This window comes from Sus scrofa, chromosome 2, assembly GCF_054392235.1.
Source record: "Sus scrofa isolate SSC_HxYL_T2T_F1_AM1 chromosome 2, Sscrofa_HxYL_maternal_Yorkshire_Landrace_v2.0, whole genome shotgun sequence".
NCBI classification, from domain to species: domain Eukaryota; kingdom Metazoa; phylum Chordata; class Mammalia; order Artiodactyla; family Suidae; genus Sus; species Sus scrofa.
Window position 1 is genome coordinate 162,092,901 of NC_139384.1, and position 16,764 is coordinate 162,109,664.

At 47.0% G+C, this 16,764-nt stretch overlaps 1 protein-coding gene across 3 annotated transcripts in view; it reads right to left on the reverse strand.

Annotated features, from left to right (window-relative positions):
* Nucleotides 1-15,619, reverse strand: part of DCTN4 (dynactin subunit 4) — a 32,924-nt gene extending 17,305 nt beyond the window's left edge. Inside the window, 5 exon segments of one of the 3 annotated variants that reach the window (NM_001244307.1) lie at nt 781-888; nt 3,384-3,427; nt 9,726-9,904; nt 12,558-12,628; nt 15,463-15,619. In NM_001244307.1, coding sequence (NP_001231236.1) covers nt 781-888; nt 3,384-3,427; nt 9,726-9,904; nt 12,558-12,628; nt 15,463-15,597 — 537 coding nt within the window. In that variant the 5' untranslated portion in view covers nt 15,598-15,619. 3 annotated transcript variants of the gene reach the window in all.
* Nucleotides 15,620-16,764: the final 1,145 nt, after the last annotated feature.

Sequence of the window (16,764 nt, forward strand, 5' to 3'; positions counted from 1 at the left end):
AGGCTAAGGATTAAATCGGAGCTGTAGCCGCCTACACCACAGCGACGTGGGATCCAAGCCACGCCTGTGACCTACCCCACAGCTCACGGCAACACTGGATCATTACTGGCGGAGCACGGCCAGGAACGAACCCGTGTCCTCACGGATGCTAGTCAGGGTCATTAGCACTGAGCCACCACGGGAACCCTCCAAATCCTAATTTTTTGCTTGTGACTGGTGGTATACAAACAGTCGAGAGTGGCTTTCATAAATAATTCCTATTTAAAACTATACTTCCATATACTCCTGCTTATTTAACCACAAAATGCTCTGTATACAAGTGTGTTTCTTACTGGAGAAACACTGGAAGGTGCCAATAAATTCTGAAATCTAAAGCTGGGAAACCACTGTTACTAGGATGCCAAAGATGGGCCGGCTGTTACATGGGTAATATGGATAAGACCTACCACTTGCCCACATTCTTCTGATTTGCTGTAAATACCCCAAAGCTGTAAATCTGGGTGCCTAGAGTTAAACAGGAGCCTCCTGAGGAACAGTCAGAAGAGAAGGGGAGTGGCGGAAAGGGAGGTACCAACGTCCTTGAACTCAGGTGCCTCAAACAGAACCGCTGACACGGCAAAGGCCTCACTCCCGGACCCAGACACCATCACCTGGGCCCTTCCCTGCCGGCCGTCATCCGGGAGTCCGGGGACAACAGCCATTCTCTGAAACGCTCACTGTTCCCTCTCCACACTGGTCTCGATCAATCAACGGCAAACTCCTTTTGCACCAGGTCCTCACCGAGAAAGCCAAAGGCATGTAGTTTCTACGCCGCGCCAGCTTCTTGCGATCTCGTTCAACCTTCTCCTTCTGAGCAAGCTGCTGGTAATATTCAATCAGTTTGTTCATCTGCAAGAAAGCAAAGACTCAGGATCTGTTTTCATGAAAAAGCTCACAAGAAGCATACACAATTACTCAACCACACCGACTAGACACATAATGAGCAGAAAACAGGAAATTATTAAGGTGGGCAAGTCGACCCTTCTCTTCAAAAAGAACGTCACTGCACGCTCTATTTTCAGAATCGAAACGGAACCCTCCCGTTCAACAAACGGAAGAAAAGGCCTGAAAACGTCTGTTCTCCTCACTGCTCTTTAACCGCACTGCCTGCCTCCCCTTTCCACCGTTCCTGTTTCTCTGCATGGCCACAGAACCATCCATTTCTACGGATGTGACATTTTATCCTCTATTTTCTACCCCATTCTGTCACATATTTTCATTTCTGAAATACGTTTTAATCATAAAAGCAATATACGGTACCTGTGAGAAGTGCAAACAAGACACACACAAAGAATAAAAAGTGAAACTTCTCATTTCTCTCCTGCGCCCAAGTCCACCCTCCCTCTCACCAGAGGAATCCACTATCATAGCTTAGATATGCTTCTTACAGTCTGATACTATATCCTGCATGCACTAAAAAATCTGTGTAGACGCGTAAGGCTTTCATTTGTATAAAAATACAGGTCTCTCTATTTTTCTTATCAGGGAAAAAGAATCACTATTTTAAAATTTTATGCTAAGAGCATTATGACCTTTCCATCCAGTACAAGTATTTCTACATCATTGCGATTTTTTTTTTTTTTTTTGCTTTTTTGGCTGCCCCACGGCATATGGAGTTCCTGGGCCAGGGATCAGATCTGAGCCACAGCTGCAGCAACATGGGACCCCAAGCCCACTGCGCTGGGCCAGGGATTTAACGTGCGCCCAGCGCGCGAGACGCCACCCATCCTGTTGTGCCTCACTGTTTTGAAAGGCTGCATCTTATTACACAGCCCAGACGTCCCACAAGGTATCCAACGACTTCCTCTGAGCAGACTGAAATGGGTGCCTGGCACCTGCTCCTTCCTCTCAATTCAGCGGGAATTATTTCTTAGTAACACTAATTGGAGCCTGTCAGCTCTTCTGCTTTGAAGGCCTCTCGCACTCCTGACCTCGGTCCCACATGGTGCTGCACAGTCTGCCCGCAACCCTGCTGCCCACTCGGCTATGGCAGGTGCCTGGAGAAAGGGCATGAGGACTGTGTCCCACTCCAGCACATGTGCCTTCTCATCCACGAGCTGTTTTGTGGCTGCTGCTGCTTGCGAGCTCTACGCGTGCACTGCTGCCGCAGCCCGAATTCTCTCTCTCTTTGCCTGTCATCCTCGGATCCGGCTGGATCCTCAGATGTGGGCCCAACCAGCTCAGCTGCGCACATGCACAATTCCTCTCTCCTCCACATTACTCAGAGTTCTCCCTTTATCTGGAGGTGATCGGACTGATTTCTGTTTTCCCATCAGCCTTCAGCTCTACGAGGGCAAGAATCAAGTATTCTGCAATTCAGCAATTCCTGGCATACTGCATGGAGGGCATGCTCGATAAATGCTTGATGAACGAATATACACATTTCTGTGCAGAGTGTAAGTGCAGCTGAGAGCCCAGGAAGTACACACGGCTGAGAGCGCAAGAAACCTGCACTAATTTACGCTCACGATACGACGTGAAAAGTTCCCTCACTCCTATCCTGGACATTTACACTGTTTCTAGTTTTTGCAGAATGTCACAGGTGAGTAATTATAAATTATTGTTTTCTTTTTTTTTCTTTTTTTAGGGCTGAACCTGCAGCTTATGGAGGTTCCCAGGCCAGGGGTCTAATTGGAGCTGTAGCCACCGGCCTCCACCCCAGCCACAGCAACGCAGGATCCGAGCTGCGTCTGCGACCTACACCCCAGCTCACAGCAATGCCAGGTCCTTCACCCACTGGTGAGGTCAGGGGTCGAACCGGCTTCCTCATGGAGAGCACTCAGATTCACTTCCGCTGAGCCACAAAGGGAACTCTCCGCAACTTCTTTTTGACAGCATTTCATCACCTCTTCCGTATTCTACTTCCGGGGCAACAACGTCAGCTTTAATGACAAGTACGGAGATCAAGTCACTGAGAGCTCGAATTAAAGGATGTGTAAGCTACGACTCCGTAAGCGACCACGACGGGTCCGAGGGTATTTCCTGGACTAATGGTGTTTCCAGGACTTCAGCCATCTACACGCTGAGAACAGTTCCAAGAATATCTGAGAACTCATGGAACCTTAACTTGGTTGGTAGGTATGTGAAAAACAGAAACATATCACTTCCTTTCTCCAATGCACACCTTGAGGACAGAACTAAAATAGTCCTCGGTTCTTCTGTTAAGTCAGACTAGAAAAAACTGCCATTCTGACTGAACATCGTACAACGAGAAGCCTTTCTACGTGCCGAGGACACACAATGTGCACATCGCGGGTGTGCCGGCCTCAGCCAAACCCACGGAGAAGCCCGGCTCTGCCCCGTCTTGGCGTGTGCCCCACCCTCCCCGAGGACGCGTCACTCACCCGCTGCGTGTGAGGATGGTCAGGTTCCTGCCAACCACCACTAGCTGCAAAATAAAGGGCTAGTATTAAACAAGACCTTCATAATGCGAGGATTTTGTTTCCATCAAACAGGCCATCTACAGGCCACAAGACAAAACTTTAACACGTAAAATCACAGAACGTCCAAGAAAGGCGTCCTAGGATTTACATAGACTAGGGTGCTCGGAAGGCAACTTTTTCTTCAAGTATAAAGACGGTGCTAGGAGTTCCCATTGTGGCTCAGTGGTTAACGAATCCGACCAGGAACCATGAGGTTGTGGGTTCGAGTAAGTTAAGGACCTGGCGTTGCTGTGAGCTGTTGTGTAGGTTGCAGACACGGCCTGGATTCTGGCGTGGCTGCAGCTCCAATTAGACCCCAGCCTGGGAACCTCCATATGCCACGGGAGCGGCCCTAAAAAGACAAAAAAAAAAAAAAAAAAAAAAAAAAAAGGCAAACTAAAGACGGTGGTAAGAACAACCACTACCATGACCAGCAACGGCCGAAAGTTCTGTGCCAGGAACTGAAGGGCATTACGCTGTATTTTAGCCTCACAATACCTCTCTGAGGAAGGGACTCTTATTATTAGTGTCGTTTTACAAAAGAGGAAATTGAGGCTCAGCAAGTTCAACAACTTGCCCAGAGTCACGAAGACAGTAAGTAGTCAAGCCAGGATTCAAAGCCAGGCGATCTGACTCCAGACCAGCTGCTCTCACCGGCCACACTGTGCGACCTCTACGTCCTATGACCTACTTTACAGAAGAATTTCTCACACCAGAAAAGAAAGACACATCCTAAAGGAAAAGATCATTCCAGAAAAAGCAAAAGCAAACCATAACAAGCACCTCCGACAAGCGGGGCTCTAACAACTGGATACCACATGCCAGCCTCGCCTCACACCAGCGACAAAACCTACCCCGGAACGTGCAGGGGCGGACGGACGTGGGAGAGCTGAAACCGTGACATTTCCGGAAAGAAAAAGCGAAGCGCTCAGTGACCCTGAGTTAGGCTAAAGCGCCTTTACTAGGACACAAGAGGCACAAACCATAAAATAAAACACTGATCAGCTGCATCTCATCCGCATTAGCAACATGTGTTCCCAACAGACACCGTGGAGAAATACAAGGGAAACCGCAGACTGGAGAAGACGATTTCACAGCATGTACCCAACAGAGGACTCTACCCAGAATACAGAACTCCCACAGCTCACTAAAAAGACAAAAAGTCCAGTTTAAAAAGAGGCAAAAGGTTTGTACAAACACTTCACCAAAGAAAATACATGGACAGTAAATAAAAATATCGAGAAAGTGCAAATTAACATCAGAGTAAGCCATTACCACACAGTTACCACAATGGCTCCAATGAAAAAGACTGACACCCCCAAGGGCTGCTGCGGAGGATCGGGAACCCGCCTGCCTTGCTGGCAGGACCCACGTGGCGCGGGCACTCTGGGAGAGAGGTGGGCAGTTTCAAGTTCCCCACACACACGACCTATGACCCAGCAATCCCACTCTTAGGGAATTACCTTAACAAAAACAAACACCCACACCCACACTAGGACCTGCAGGCAGGCGTCCATTCAGCAGCTTTAGTAACAGAAGCTGCACCTGGAGAAACTTCACCGTCCGGCAAATGGAGACTGAAGAAACCACTTACGGTGTATCCGCACAACAGAATACCACTCAAAAGCAGAAAGCAAAAGCACAAACCAACCTCAGAAGCGTGATGCAAAGCCAAAGGCGACAGACACAAGAGACGACAGCACGCCACTTATATAAACTCCAGAAGAAGCGCGTCTGAAAGGGAAGGCACGCACCTGGGGGGTGGGGGGGAGGCAGGGGCCGGGGGCACTGACGGCAGAGAGGTGATGCAGATGTTTCATCATCGTAAGTGAGGAGGCGGCCAAAAGGCTACACTCTTTTGTCAGAACCCAAAGAATCCCACACTTGAAGGTGCTGAGCGTCGTTACATGCAAATCCTATCTCCATAAAGCGGACCAGAAAGAGGGAAAAACAACGATGAACCACCAGGTGGGAAAACCTGAAAGAGGTCCGACAACACTCAGAGCGGCCGGGGATCTGGAGCGACGGGGAATCTACCCCCAAACATCAAGAGTGGGAGCCAAGCGTGGTAAACCCTCTTGTGAGAGCTAAGGGTGCATACATCCGAAAATTACCAATATTAGTTTTGGTTACGCAGAGAAACGTTGGCTCTTGTGATGGGAAATACATACAAGATTGTTTTTCTCTCTTTTTTTAAGGGCCACACCCTCAGCATACGTTCCCAGGCTAGGGCTTGAATCAGAGCTACAGCTGCCAGCCTGCATGCACCACAGCCACAGCAACGAGGGATCCAAGCTGTGTCTGTGACCTACACCACGGATCACGGCAATGCCGGATCCTTAATCCACTAAGCGAGGCCAGGGACTGAACCTGCATCCTCATGGATACCAGTTGGGTTCATTACCTCTGAGCCACACTGGGAACTCCAAGAATGTTTCTTTTTTGGGGACCACACCTGCAGCACATGGAGGTTCCCAGGCTAGGGGTCGAACTGGAGCTGCAGCTGGGACCTACCCCACACCCGTGGCAACGCCAGATACAAGCTGCATCTGCAACCTATGCCACAGCTTGCACCACCACCAGACCCTTAACCTGCTGAGTGAGGCCAGGGATCAGACCTATCCTCAGAGACAGCATCAGGTCCTTAACCTACGGAGCCACAATGGAAACTCCCTACACAAGAATGTTTCTAAAAGCACTGTCGTCAAGAGCAAAAAATTGAAAACAAGCTACATGTCCATCCGGAGGAGGGTGAGGAAGTGAACTGGGGTAAGGCAGGCCTGAATCGACTGCCGTCTGAACAAACCGACAGAGAAAAGCTGGAGCAGAGAAACAGGAGATTGAACTAAGGGACAAAACTCGCCCTTGTCTGAAAAAGCAGCTGCTGCCCTTTCAGTTCTGCTGCCTCCTACCATCCTTCCTGTAATTATGGGCCAACTACGTGCCCTACGTCCAGGTCAGCGGCCTTGCTAAGCGTGCCCCGAGCCCTGCTGATGGGCTTCGCTTCTGTAACCTTCATGCTCAGTTTCTTAGGCAGGAACACGGGCTGCTCCAGGAAGGGGGGTCCGGGCTGCTTACATGGCAAAAACAAGACCCTGCATAAAAGGGTTGCTGGTATAAAAGCTGCTGAGAACAAAGACCTGGTGCTCAGACTCTGGAGGTGGCTGCTCTGAGCCTGCACCGGTGCCGAATAAATCTTGCTGTTTGTCTCCTTCAGCTGCCACGGTTTCTGCCGCTTTTGCAACAGCAGGGTGCATGCAGCCAGGTCCTATTTGGTTGAAGGTGAGGAACACGATCTGCCAGCAGCTACATACAGGTGAGGAGACGGCAGAAACGTGCTCGGCCCCTGCTGAAGGACTGCGCTCAGGAGCCTGCTCACCCCTCTGGCCAGGAGGCAGAGGCGGGTGGAGGGGGCGGGGGTGGTGGTGGAGGGGGGCAGGGGGACGGGGGGGGGCAGAGGGAGGGGGGGCGGGGGGGGAGCAGAGGCGGGCGGGGGGAGGCTGGGCCGGCAGGCTGGACGCAGGCGGAAACCCCGAGGATTACGCAGAACTTCTTAAGCCGGACGACAAGGTCCTGCAGGTACATCCTTAATTAAAAACTAACTTCGACACAAAAAGGACACGCATGCTGAAGGCGATGCGATAAGCCTTGTAAGAAACGGCAGCCGAAACCAGCCGAAACAGCCTTCAGTGCAATATCCACACTGTCTTACTTCCGACCATCATGAAAACTAACTGTGCGAAGGAAACACCTTAGCAATATTTTACCAAACGCTGCTCCCGGGACATCCGACTGTGTGCCCTAACTGCATCTTCAGAACTGGTGATTTCGCCTAAATACAGATTTGAGGGCTACACCGTCTCACTGTGCGTTTCCTCACAGGGACACAACGGCTTACTTATGAGTCACCCAAGCGCCCGGACCCAAGTGGCTTCACGCTTCTCACACACCGACGACCTCATGGAGAAAATGAAATTCTCAGCACCGCTTCAGAGCTCCTAGCATTCTACTGCCACTATCGAGACTCTCTGGAGGAGCGACATCTCCAGAAACAAGCACCGGCTTTAAGCTCCAGAAAATGACTTCTCCACTCTTAATGGCTTATGGTCCAAAAAGCATCACAAAGCATCACACTTAAATGCAACAAACTGAGAAATCTATTCGGATTTCTAGGCTTTGTTTCTTTGATTTCATAAAAAGAAACAAAATACAAACAGGGAAAAATACATTTTAGCTCACTGAAGTGAGTGCCAATTTGAGGTTTCTTTACATTTAAATTCACAGACAAATTCAAACACTTTAGTTGCTACATGGACATTCAAACACACATATATACAAATATTTGCTGACAATCTAAAAAGGTGCTACAGAAACTTTCTTTTTTTAATTATTAAGCGAAATTATGCTTTATTAGGGAGGCTCAATATCTTTTTTTTCCTTCAGAAACTTTCTAATAAAAATCACATTTCAGGAAATATCTACCCACCGAGCGTGTGCAAGGAACTTGCTTTTCAGTTCACTTTTTGTTTGTGAAGAAACAAAAAGTTTTATTTTAATCAACATGGTGTACAAAGTTAGAACAGCCAAGAGCTCAAGCATTCTAGACCAAAGGGCAAACCCAACAGAATCAACAATTAGGTTTTCAGAACAGAGTTCAATCCAAAGAAACTTCACCTGTGTTTACTTTCAACTGCGTAAGAATCTTCAGAAAATTTTTAGCCAGTCTATCTTCTCTTTAGTTATACCAAATGATATGAGCCTTTTTCACTGGCTTCCTCGTACATTAGCAAGTAAGCTGATACTTTTAATGAAAATCCAAAAATGGAAATTAACTTTAACGACTCCAGAGAGTTTTCAGAAAAGTTAACGATGTAAATTCAGAGAGAAAAAAGATAATGGGTAGTTAGTGGCGTTACTGTTTATATAAAAAAATAAGCAGCAACTCAAGATTCTGAGCTGGCTGTAATGAACAGTGTTTCCAGTGTCTGATATGACCTGTGTTGACCAGGAAATGAAAGGTGAGGGTGAGCGCAAGCTCCGCTTGAAATGCTCACGGCTGGAGAGGTAATTAACACCTTAGGACGTCTTCAGGTCCAGACAGACACAGCTTTTCTGTTTCACTGAGGATACCGACACATTTATTTTTGAGCATGTGTTTGAATGCTCCAGGGTAGAAATGTGGACATGGAATTGCAGGGTAAAAGAATAAGAGGAATTAAAAAATTCAGTAAATGTTGTCAAACTGCTCTCTGAGGTGGGAGCAGAAAAAAGAACTCTTCCATATTCCTGTCAACACATATTACCAGATTTTTAAAAATCTGTCAAATCAATGGAAGAAATTTTAATTTGCATTTTCCTGATTACTAGCAAAACTGAGCATACCTTTTTGCATATTTATCGACCTAAAAAAATCACCTAAGTTATATGCGAAAAAAAAATCCAATGACCTGCATACATTTTGGTTATGAGCATTTTTATTTCCATTTCCAAGAGCTGCTATTCACATACTTTGATAATTTTTTTGTGTAAGGGAGGCTTTCTTATTGACGCATAAGGGCTCCTTTTTGGGTTCCTTGTCTTTAGTTTGTTAGAGATGATCCGAGATTTGCCGCTTCTGTCTCCTTGTTTTGTTCAGGACGTACTTCACCAGCGGGAGGTTTTTTTTAGGAGCGTTTATTTTATTTTATTTTATTTATTTATTTATTTATTTTTTGGTCTTTTTGTCTTTTTGTTGTTGTTGTTGTTGCTATCTCTTGGGCCGCTCCCGCGGCATAATGGAGGTTCCCAGGCTAGGGGTCCAATCGGAGCTGTAGCCACCGGCCTACGCCAGAGCCACAGCAACGCGGGATCCAAGCCGCGTCTGCAACCTACACCACAGCTCACGGCAACGCCGGGTCGTTAACCCACTGAGCAAGGGCAGGGACCGAACCCGCAACCTCATGGTTCCTAGTCGGATTCATTAACCACTGCGCCACAACAGGAACTCCCAGGAGCGTTTATTTTTTATGAAGAACATTAATCTTTCCATTTTAAGAATGAGTCAGATTTATCCATGTTATTTTACCAACATTAAGAAAACGAAATGGTTTACCCAGTCTCTGAAGCGTCACGGTCCATACATGTGCGAATTTGGGAGGAAAGAAGAGTTAATGACAAAACACTCAGAATCTAGCTCCTGCCTCCCAACAAGTAACAGAAATAAGAATTTGTGTGCAATTACAGCACTGCCAATAAAAACCTCGTACTGAGGTCCGCCTCACTCACCCACAGATTTGTCTGCCATGCCCACATCTCTGGATGTCCAGCGACAGAATCCACAGGCCAGATAATAGGCTTTCTTGACGGCGGTCTTGGCCGGGTCATCTGGGAGCTGGGTGGAGATGCTCGTTGCCCGCGTGGAGAGGGTGTGCATGCAGCCGGGACAGTCGAAGCAGTTGGCGCACCTATGACCCAACAACCAACCGTTCACTCATTCAACAAATATCTCCCAAGCACCTACCCCGCGCTGGGCATCGTTGTATGTGACAGGAATTCAAGGAAGAGCTGCAAGGGAAGGGCGCCTCTCAAGCAAAAAGAAATTAAGAAGCACTCCAAAGAGACTTTGTTTTAAAACTTCAAAAGTATTATATATTATTTTTTTAATGCAATCATCACCAAAGTTCCTCAAGAATGAGAGCTTGACTCAACCACTCCACAGAAGGTATCGCTGTCAACGGTCTGGAGTTACCTTGCACGTTTCATGCTTGCACTGACCACAAAGATTTCTATGGGACAGAAATGTCAGTTTATGACTCGGGAGAGGATACAACAACTGCACAATGGAAAACTAAGAGGCAACAATACCATAATCTGTGGAATTGGGTTTGGAAAATAACTGCTTATTTGCTATACCAGAAGTTGAAACGGATACCAGACGACGCTGCCAAGATGGAGCGGTTCAGAAGCCGCACATTCTCAGGGCTTCCTGCTCTCATCAGACACTCCTCTTCCTGGCGAACCAGCCAACTTTTCCCTACAGGGCTCCTGTGGCTTGTTGTTTTTAACTTTCCCACCACCCGAGATTAGTAAGATTTCACCTCCAGTCCTGCACTTGGCCTCAAGTTCGATTCCTCAACTGCAATTATCTGTGATATTTTGCTACTGGATAATATCCTCAGATAAGGCTAATAACAGCACCTTCCTCACAAGGATATTTTGAGGATTAAATGATAAAAATGACGCTGTGGACAGCATACAAAACAGGTTTATGAGGACAGGAAAGACAAGTACGAGTGGTTCCTAGCCACGGAGGTAAGAGGCAAACGGTCACGAAGGACTCTGACGCCGCCAGCAGCGAGTGCACCCACTCCCCACATGCAGGTTTGCGTTACCACTCTCCAGTAAAGGCCCCAGGGCTCTGGGAGAAATGGCCAATTTTAGAGCTGGGGCAGAAAATGTACAGGATGAGCCTGGAGCATCCTGTAGCACCAGAAATTAAGAACGTTCTCAAACTACTGAACCACCCTCCCCTCCCCTCCCCTCCATGCAATGTGAAAGACAGGTGTGGGGTTCCCCTTGCAGCTTAGCAGTAAAGAACCCCACTAGTATCCATGAGGACGCAGTTCGATCGCTGACCCTGCTCAGTGGGTTAAGGATTTGGCATTGCTGTGAGCTGTGGTGCAGGTCACAGATGCAGCTCGGATCTGGTGTTGCTGTGGCAGTGGTGTGTGGTGACCCCTAGCCTGGAAATTTCCATGTGCTGCAGATGGGGCTCTAAAAAGACAAAAAAAAAAAAAAAAAAGATGGATGTATGTCAAAGGGAGATGGGAGTTCAAAGGAGCTCCCAATGGGGGAAGCTGGAATAACCTGAGTGAAAAAAAAAAATGCAGTATTGGATTATAACCTAAAATAAATAAATATTCATGAGCCCATACTGCTTTAAGTCAATGATTAAATAAGTAAATTGGGGAGAAGAGAAAAATATTCCATGCAAAAGAATTCCAAGTAATTCATGGAGACAGACCTCAAGAAGAGAAGCCTAACTCCCCACTATTGACTGATTGATTGTCTTTTTTTGGGGGGCTGTACCTGTGGCACAGGGAGGTTCCCAGGCTAAGGGGGGTTGAATCAGACCTACAGCTGCCAGCCTACACCAAAGCCACAGCAATGTGGGATCCGAGCCATCTCTGTGACCTACACCCCAGCTCACAGCAACACCAGATCCTTAACCCCCTGAGCAAGGCCAGGGATCGAACCCCCATCCTCAAGGATACTAGTTGGTTCGTTGACCACTGAGTCACGACAGGAACTCCTCCCCACTATTTAAATGTGGGCTGTAAGAGCACATTTCCTCCCAAAGAGTACAATATGGAAAAGGACAAGGGAAAAAAAAAAGATTAACTTTACATCAGAGAAAGTTGACAAACACTAGCTCAAGCGGGGTCATCGAGTTGAGCCTCAGCGGTGCTAAGTCACACTGGTGGTACACAAACATGTACCCATGAGACGGTGCCAGGAGACACACACCCTAACTGTGCGGTCCCCTCCCCATGACATACTCCTCCAGCTGCTGAGAAAAACGGACAACTTCCAATTCAGTGACGTCCTACAGAATATCTTACCAGCACGCCTCAGAATTCCTAAGATCATCAAAACTAAGCAGAGTCAAAGAAAATGTCACAGCAAGAGGACCCTAAAGAGACGTGACTATTAAATATAACGTGGGTATCCTGAACAGGACCGTAGAACAGAAAAAGGAAATTCGGGAAAAACTGAGGAAATCTAAATAAAATATGGGCTCTATTTAATAATAATGCTATCAAGACAGTTCATCAATTGAGACAAACAGACCCCACTAAGGGAGACATTAACAGCAGCGGAGACTGGACACGGGCAAAGCAAAGTCCTCTCTCACCTTCACAGCAACTCCTAAGTCTACGACTGGTCTAAAATACAGAGTTCATTTATTTTTTGATGAAAGGACACTTGATCTTTGGCAAAAGTGATGCTAAAAATGAGTAACAGCTTGTTAAAAATTAGAGTCAATTCCATGTGTTTTCTTACCAGCTATTAAAAAAAACAGTTGGAGGAAACAGAAAAAATGGATTCCAGTCTTACCTATTTTTTTTTAGTTTGGCTTCAGCCGATGGCATATTTTCTAAACAACTGGGACAATAATGAGAGTCCACCTAAAAAGAAATAAGAAATTAAAAAATCAGAGGAAAGACATTCAGCTTGGCTTGTGTATGTGTCTGTGCTTAATAGCTATTTTTAAAATACATTATTCTGCAGCAGGTGAGAAACCGCTGATCTGGCAAAGAACCTGAACTGTCTTTTGGCTTAGGGTGCTTCAATCACTCATTTTTTTCTTAACCTCTAGATTTCCTGAAATCCTTCTATTTTTCCTTTTTGATCGCTCCCATTCCCCTTCTTCAGGGTTTTATGCACCAGAGGTGCTGTAACATGTTTATGTGAAAGAAGATCTCTATTATAATCTAAACAGACTAACAAAAGAATCCAATTTATGAAGCTGTGATCAAATATCCTACCTAGGTTAGCTTTATTGCACTACAGTAACTTGACCACACTTAAATTGTTGTGGTTTTTTTTTGTTTGTTTGTTTGTTTTTTGTCTTTTTGCCTTTTCTAGGGCCACTCTTGCGGCATACGGAGGTTCCCAGGCTAGGGATCGAATCGGAGCTGTAGCTGCTGGCCTATGCCAGAGCCACAGCAATGTGGGATCCGAGCCGCGTCTGCAACCTACACCACAGCTCACAACAACGCCGGATCCTTAACCCACTGAGGAAGGCCAGGGATTGAACCCGCAACCTCATGGTTCCTAGTCGGATTCGTTAACCACTGCGCCACAAAGGGAACTCCCACACTTAAATTGTTAAGAGAAATTAAAAAAATTTTCTCATCTCAGAGGTATTACATAGTCACTGAAAAACAGCATAAATTAACACATAAAATCAGCTGTGGTCAACCAATTAGATATTTTTAAATGGAAAATTAAACTACTAGGTTAACAAGACAGTCTTATTGTATTTAACTTGAAAACATAGCATAAGAATTAGGAATTCCCTGGTGGCTCAGTGGGCTAAGGGTCTGGCACTGTCACTGCTGTGGCAAGGGTTCCATCCCTGACCCAGGAATTTCTGCACACCACAGGCACAGTCAAAAAAAAAAATTTTTTTTTAAATTCATTGTATTTTTTTAAGGAGTAATTATTTTAAGGCAGGGTACATCCTATTTGATAATTCTAGAACTCTAGTGCCCTGCAGATGAAAGGACAGATTCACTTGAACATAAATACTACAATAAACACTGGTTTCTTTTTTCATTATCTGCTTATAAGCAGAACCACCTTTGAAAAGATAAAGTTGCTGCTCAAATAGTCTCTAGGAACATAAAATACAGTTCTGTTAACTTCTATTTGCACTTACTCATCTTTAAAGGCAAAATATAATTCATTCCTTCTTGTCCCCTTTCCAAATTATGCTTGTCCCCTCAAGTGCAGCTCCAATACTCAGCTCACCCTTAGAACTTTCTGGACTGCTTCAGCCCTCACTCTTATCATCCTTCCCCAAACCCTAATGGCCTCCATTTCACGCAGGCACACCAGTCAGTAAAAGATGCAGGAACAGACTGAATGTTCCAGCTGAAAAGATCCTTAGAGATTGTGGGGACTGAGCTCAATGATCACCAATGAGAATCTAACTGTGGAGGTGGAGCTGGAATAGGGAAGCATCCTAAAGAAAAAAGATCTGCCAAAGACATAACCACCAAGGTGCTAATGGAAGAAAAAAACCAGGTATATAATATGGCGTTGATTTTTCTCTTATTTAACTGCATTCTCTATTGTTAATATTACAAAAAATATTCCCAGCGAAATTACTACTACTAACATGTAAAATGGCCTATAATATAGGACATATTCTTCTATGTATTTTTAACAGTCCAAGAATCTTCACTGAAGTCCTCTGAATCAGGCTGCTTGGTTTTAAATCCTGGTCCTCCTCTCACCCCCAAATTTCTGGCAGTGTGACCTAATGCGAACATTACGTGTCTTGTTTCTTTTAAATACAATTTTTAAAAAAAAACAGTATCCATCCTATTGGTTTGTACAATGATTAAAGGAGATTATCTAAAGCACAAAGCATACAGAAGGTACTGACTAAGCAGTAACTATGTATTATTACTAATCAGCTTTTCCTTCACGAGACTCCAAGTTACTCAACAGCGGGATTTATGTCTTAACGCGTCTTTTAATCCCCAAAGCTTCCTTAATGAACAAGATGTGCCTAGTGCTGCGAAGTTTGGGGGTTTTGCTTTGCGGTGATTTTTTTTTAGTGGGTGGGGTCTTTCACGTTCTGAGCAATACCACCTCCAATGCCCACTTGTGCTCGTGAAGGCCAGAACTGTACGCTCAGCGGAAGTGCTATATATCTAACACTATGATCTTCTTACAAGACAGACAATATTCTACGCCTTTCACTCAGCTCACCCCATCCCAACCTCTTTTCGGCTGCAAGCCTGGGCCAGGAAACCGAGCAAGGCTGTCGGATGAGGGCCCAGTTTCTGCTAAAGCAGGGGCAGAACTTCCAGGATGGGAGGGGCATGGATGAAAATGCCCAAGGCCCTCCGCATCCCTTCAATCAACCCTGGAAGGAGGATATCTCGCCTAAAGAGAACTGAACTAAGCAGCTTTTCCCCCAGCAACCCACCCAAGGACCATCCCCCCGGAGGCCAGGGTCCCCAAAGCCGAGTTTGTCCAATCAGAGGGCGCTCACGAACCAGAAGGGCCGCTCGGCCCCACCCAAGACCGCTCCGCCTTTTCAAGCGACAAACTGTGTGCAAATTAAATCACAGGCAACTCTGAGTGACGGAAGGCAAAACCAATCAGCACGCTAAGAAAATGACTACCCGCCTCCAACCGGCGGAATGTCCCCGGCAGTCGCGGTGACTAGGAGGAATGCCTTCCCCTCCCCCAACACACACCCCTGATGGGGCGACGGCATTACCTCGTGAGACACACATTCCAGCGATCGCAGCTCGCTGCAATAGCGACAGAAGTAAAGCTGCGAGAGCGGGGCCCGAACCTTCTTTTCTCCCTGGACTAGGTAGAGAACCCGCTCCGACTGCAGCAGGGACGCCATCTTGGAGAGGGAGGAGCCAACGACGCCGCGCCGCGTCACGTGACCCGAGAGCCAGCGTTTCCCCGGCGTCCCTCCCTACGTAGACTTTGACGTAAGGTTGCCGGGACCGCTGGGCTGGGCGCCGGGCGAAAGTGCGCATGCGCAGCCGGAGTCCCGGGTTTCTCTGGGGTGTGGGGCGAGCCTCCCAGGGCTTTGTGAGCCGCAGCGGCTGGTGCCGAGCTCAGACCTTTCGCTCGCTGGTCGCATCTAGTCACATCCAGCGATCTCCTTTCCGTTGTTTCTAACGGAAAGGAAGCTGCCCTTTCGTTTTACTTAACACCGCCTCTCCCACCCTCCCCTTCCAAACATCGGAGTTAGACGGAGAGTTCATGGGACCTGAAAAAGTAGGGTCCACACTAGCGCTTTCTCTGCACATCTTGCCACTGAACTGTAGGAAACTTTCACAGACGTTTCGTCGTTTGAAGTTCCCTGACGGTTCCACGCAGAAGCCCTATCTCATTCATTTTGTCCACTTAGCGTTAGGATTGGGAGTATTCAATTAACTATTGCTTACTGAACGAATGGGGGTGTTCCGTCGTGGCTCAGCGGAAACGAATCTGATAAGCATCCATAAGGACGAAGGTTCGAGTCCTGGCTTTGCTCAGTGGGTTAAGGGTTAAGCATCCAGCGTTGCAGGTGAGCCCTGTTGTTGGTCGCAGAGAGACTCGGATCCCGCGTTCCTGTGGTTGTGGTGGAGGCCGGCAGTTACAGCTCCGATTAGACCCCTAGCCTGGAACCTCCGATAAATAAATGAATAAATACATATAAATACAAAGTTCCCCAAGAGATTCTGATGTGCAGCTGCAGTTGAGAACTGCTAAAGAGACTAACCTGGAAACAACACAGGGATCCTGCTTCTGTGTTTGCCTCCAGAAAGTGGATAGGATGGGAGTTTCCGTCGTGGCTCAGGGGTTAAAGAATCTGACTAGCATGCATGAGGATGCAGGTGTTCCATCCCTGGCCTTACTCAGTGGGTTAAGGATCCCGCATTGCCGGGAGCTGTAATGTAGGTCGCAGACAAGGTGTGGGTCCTGCGTTGCTGTGGCTGTGGTGTAGGCGGGCAGCTGCCGCTGCGATTTGACCTCTAACCTGGGAACCTCCATATGCCACAGGCCTGGCCCTAAAAAG